The following is a 5,431-nucleotide window of genomic DNA, read 5'->3' on the forward strand; positions in this document are numbered from 1 at the left end:
CTGCGGTTCCTTTGTACACAAATAACTGCTCGCTTTTTTTTTGTGAATGGAAGGCTGCACCTAAGGTTTTCGCAGGGTATGAAATAAATTGGTGGACTTTTGGCACCGTGGAGAGAGATGCGAGTTAAACACTTCACCACAGACTGCGCGATGACGATTGACTGCGCTGCAGAGCCAGCAGTGAAAAGATTTGAACACACCAGCGGAGATACTGTAGTTGTGCGATGCCGCTCTGAGGATATCACGGATCAACAATCACTGTCTTCCAAGGAAAGTCACTCACGGTGAGGCTGAACACGAACCTTCTCTTGTAAGTGGCTGGCTGTGTGTTTTATAGTAAAGCGCAGTGTGTGGGAAGGATTTCACTCGCTGGTATTTTCTGATAATAATGTACATGGCAGTATGTGTCATTCTCTGGTGGTTTTCCATTCAACTAATAACTTGACATCTTCTCCTTGGTTGTTTATCTAAGCAAACCACCCACATTAGCGACATTAACTGTTCAGTGGAGTTAACAATTGCAGCTTGTTTTAAAACAACAGGGTAAAATGTGTGCTCCAAGGAACCCTATATAAAAGAAGTCATATACCTCACCAGTAGCTTATTACAGTTCATCCCAGGTGTGAGTCTGATCTGGGTAGACTAGGAAGAATCCTGGTACAGTTTCTGGATCATGCTGCAATTTAATTGATATCCTTCATGCTAATAGTTGAAGGCATCTCTCTATTGGAAAATGAAAGTAGGATGGAAATGGGAGCATGGAAACAGGAGAGATCCATTTGTCTCCCTGGCCTGACGATGTACCTGATGACGGATCCAATATCATGAGAACATTACTGTAATAACAAGCAACCAAACAACCAAAAGGTGCTGGTTAATATCAAGGATAGACACCAAATGCTGGAGTAAGTCAGCGGGTCAGGCGGCATCTCTGGAGAAAATGTATAGGTAACGTTTCGAATCAGCTCTGAAAAGGTTCCTGATCCAAAACGCACTGATACATTTTCTCCATGGCATGGCAGCATTAACAGTATGCTATTATTTACATTTTAGTTTCCTCCCCCCCCCTCCCCCACATCCCCCAACGTCTGGTCCTAAATAATACAATCTAACAATGAATACTCCTGCCCCTTCTACTCACAATCAGATAAGTAATATTCATATTGAGTTTATATTTGGTGAGCGGGCCAGTGGGGCACAATCATTGGTGTGAATTATCAGCCTCGGGAGAGAAGGGATTGAAGAGCAGTAACTTGGTAAAAACTGAGAGGAACTGAGAGAAAGCAGCTTCAACATCCTGTATAGAACTGCAGAGTGAGGAGCAAATGAGATGTGATCTGTGCAGGGTGATCACCAAGGGGCTTTTCAAAAGCATCCAGTTCTCCATTCAGTACAATATAAGGCCAGGTCATTGATTTATCCTTCCTGTACCTGAATATAAAAGTGGCAAAAAGCTGGTAAACAAGGAATTAATCCTTTACTGTAAGTACTAAATGAACTCAAAATCTTCCAAAGGTTATGCCTCCTTCCTTTTCTCAACTGCGTATAGATATGAACACTATTTCATTTGGCAAAGGATTTGATTCTTGTCCATCTAGAGGGTGAGGTGGTACAGTACTTCAATAGCAAGTGAAGAGACTGTTGAATGGTGAGTGTAGGGAGTGGGCATGTTCACACAGTTGCAGGCTGTCGTTCTGAACAGTAAGGGAATGGACCTGGCAGTCATGGACTATAATAGACATGATGACTCAAAGGCTTTTATTTCTGATCATAGTTTTGATGACTGCAGCGTATCACCAAAATCAATCTGAGTTGATCCATTGGCTTTGTATGTTGTCAATCAACTGTCAAATCTGGGGGGGTGAGGGTTAGATTGGAAGAGAGGAGACTGCCCTGGACCCATCTCCTACCTGAGTCAAGTGTGTACGAAGGAGCTCCAGATGCTGGTTCAAATCGAAGATAGACACAAAAGGCTGGAGTAACTCAGCAGGTCAGACAGTATCTCTGGAGAAAAGGTATAGGTGACGTTTCGGGTCCAGCCCTTCTTCAGTCCTTTTCTCCAAAGATGCTGCCTGACCCGCTGAGTTCTTCCAGGAATTGTGACTATCCTACCTGAGTCACGGAGTCACAGTATTTCCTAATTCCTCACAAATGGAAATCAATGCCTGTCAGTGTGGTACATTTTAGATAGATTGCCTGGATTAGCCAGACTCTGTTAGTTAACCTCACCTCCAAATGTATCCTTACCCAGCATAAAGCATTGCCCTTTCCAAAGATTACTCCCTTTAGACTAAGCAGCAGTGATACGCCTACCCTTTCTGTTCCCATCTCTTATAATTTATAACAGAGTCCCATTTAACAGCCCAGGAGCACCTGCTAGAAGTAAGATAACACCAAAGGGAAAATTAAGAATGAGAACGCACTGTAAAATCAAGCGCCCGTAATTAAAAGTACATGCATGCACTCAGGCTGCTGCATCATGAATAGCTGGAAGGCAGAGGAGAGGAGAATTAGTTGCAAGTGGAGAAATTATTTGCACAATTACTACCATGACAGTCATTTATAAACTGAAAACCGTTTCCAATTGCATGGCACCGAGAACTGGACAACTTAAGGGTGCTACTGACCCGGGTAATGCAAGTGAATAATTCTGCGGTGACATTAACACTGCCTGTAGTGCCCCATTAGATTAAGAAGCGAGTGCCTTTGTAGGATGTTAATCTCCAGCGAGGTGGGAATACACTGTTTCTGAGTTGTGGCTGATCACAGCTAAGGATGTTCCATACCGATCTTTGTTATAATGTCACTAAAACTCCTGTTTACAATGAATTTCTTCAAATCGCCTTCTCCACGTTCATTACAAGCAGGAAAAGGTATTTTCCAGGGACTCCAACCTTCGCCTTTTCATTTTGTGTTAGTTTTCTCTTTCCTGTTCTATATTTGTTTTCCATTCTCTCACTCTCACCGAGTTTTTTTTGTTATTTTGAACTGGTGACCATTTTTGCTGTCTCTCTGTCTCCTACGCTCTCTCTTCCCTCTCTCTCTATGTTTCTCTGTGTGCCTCCTATGCTCTCTTGCTTTCTCTCTCTCTCCCTCTCTTCCCCATCTCTCTCTCTGTCTCTACCCTCTCCCCTCTTTCTCTCCGTCTCTGTCTCTCTCTCTCTCATTCTCTTTCTCTCTCTCTTTCTGTCTCTCTCTCTCTCTTGCACCCTCTCTCTATTTCTCTCTGGACCCCCCTTCCAAAACTTACATTTTGGAGCACACAATTTGGCTTCATTTCTTTCCCCTTCTACTTAGTTTGATACTTTATTTACTCCAAACATATTTCCACCTCTCACTCTGTTTCTCCCCTTTTTATTATCATTTCCCATTGTTCTTTCTGATCCTGTCCATCCTCTCTCTTCCCAGCACAATAATCTTTTTTCAACCTGCCTTTATTTTCCTGCAATTCTCGTTTGATCACTTTGGACTCACGATCCCCGTGATTTACTCCTCTCTCATTTACATGATCCTCCAACTCCAAATTCCCTGTCTCAGCAAACATTTTCATCCTTGCTTCAAGAAAAAGTAATTTCACGAAATCTGTGATAAAATCGAATGCTCCTCTTACTTCTTTCTTCCTTTGTCTGCTCTCCTTTCTCATTTATTTTCTTCGTTTCTCAGCATCTCTAAAGCAGTCAGGTCTGTTTCACTGTCCCATGCATTTCTCTCACACACACATATACTGGTGCTTGCTCCTCGATACCCTTGCTCTTTGCCTCCTTGCCTCTTCATCAATTTTTATTCCCCTTTAGTGACACTCCTCAACTGATTCCTCAGGTCTCACTCACCTGATTCAACCGAAGACTCAGCATGTCTTCCAGAGGTGCTGCTGCCTTTACACTTGATGCCACAAGCAGCACAGACAGGAGGCTTGCCATTCCCAGCAACTGCATGCTGACTCTTGGTAATGGACCGAAGTGGAGTCTGGTCGAGATCTTCTCAATGCACCTCGACGAAGGAGTCTCTGCCTGGCTCTGCTGATCCCCAACCCTTTTATAATCCAGCACACCCCCGGCCACTGACGCACAAGCGACCAAGGCGTCATTAAACATCAGAACCCATCAAAGACAACAATTACACTCCATCTGAGATTAACCATTCACTGACAACGCTCAACCAAATCACATAGTGGATAAACCCGACAGTATTGAATTGCTGCGATTAACTGTCTTTAGATAAAAAGAATAAAATTAAATGTCGGACGTTTGTCCCCAGACAACGTTGGAGCCTTCAGTGTAGGAACTATTTTGATATTTTCAAGCAGGATCTAACAATAAACATTTCATGGTGAGAATATTTATTTGTGCTGCTGGAGAGGAACACAGAGTAAACGGAGTGATTTGCATCATTTCTAACTGTAATTAAATTTAACATATGATTTCCTGATGAAGCTTGTGGAATATTCTTCAGCAGTGAAATAATAATCATTATGCTAAATCTATTATATTTTATGCTCAAAAGTAAAATTTCAAGTTAACGCGATGAATCTTGTTCAGAATTAATTTCCCCTTTTCGTGTAATGCACTGCCCAGTTTTCCTGGGCTGTTTTTTCCCACTGACTATAGATGCTCCTCATAGAAACATAGAAACATAAAAACATAGAAAATAGGCGCAGGAGTAGGCCATTCGGCCCTTCGAGCCTGCACCGCCATTTGATATGATCATGGCTGATCATCCAACTCAGTATCCCATCCCTGCCTTCTCTCCATACCCCCTGATCCCTTTAGCCACAAGGGCCACATCTAACTCCCTCTTAAATATAGCCAATGAACTGGCCTCAACTACCTTCTGTGGCAGAGAATTCCACAGATTCACCACTCTCTGTGTAAAAAATGATTTCCTCATCTCGGTCCTAAAAGTCTTCCCTCTTATCCTTAAACTGTGACCCCTAGTTCTGGACTTCCCCAACATCGGGAATAATCTTCCTGCATCTAGCCTGTCCAACCCCTTAAGAATTTTGTAAGTTTCTATAAGATCCCCCCTCAGTCTTCTGAATTCCAACGTGTACAAGACGAGTCTATCCAGTCTTTCCTCGTATGAAAGTCCTGCCATCCCAGGAATCAGTCTGGTGAACCTTCTCTGTACTCCCTCTATGGCAAGAATGTCTTTTCTCAGATTAGGAGACCAAAACTGTACGCAATACTCCAGGTGTGGTCTCACCAAGACCCTGTACAACTGCAGTAGAACCTCCCTGCTCTTATACTCAAATCCTTTTGCTATGAATGCTAACATACCATTTGCTTTCTTCACTGCCTGCTGCACCTGCATTCCTACTTTCAATGACTGGTGTACCATGACACCCAGGTCTCGTTGCATCTCCCCTTTTCCTAATCGGCCACCATTCAGATAATAGTCTACTTTCCTGTTTTTGCCACCAAAGTGGATAACC

The 5,431-nt window shown here is 43.0% G+C and overlaps 1 protein-coding gene across 1 annotated transcript in view; it reads right to left on the reverse strand.

Annotated features, from left to right (window-relative positions):
* The window catches only part of LOC116990438 (somatostatin-2-like), a 5,628-nt gene extending 1,451 nt beyond the window's left edge, over nucleotides 1–4,177 (reverse strand). The window contains exon 1 of the mRNA XM_033048098.1: nucleotides 3,831–4,177. Within this exon, the coding sequence (XP_032903989.1) occupies nucleotides 3,831–4,094 (264 nt within the window). The 5' untranslated portion in view covers nucleotides 4,095–4,177. The remainder of the gene's footprint in view (nucleotides 1–3,830) is intronic.
* Between the last annotated feature and the right edge of the window lie 1,254 nt (nucleotides 4,178–5,431).

Source organism: Amblyraja radiata, chromosome 31 (genome assembly GCF_010909765.2).
Source record: "Amblyraja radiata isolate CabotCenter1 chromosome 31, sAmbRad1.1.pri, whole genome shotgun sequence".
Taxonomy (NCBI): Eukaryota; Metazoa; Chordata; class Chondrichthyes; order Rajiformes; family Rajidae; genus Amblyraja; species Amblyraja radiata.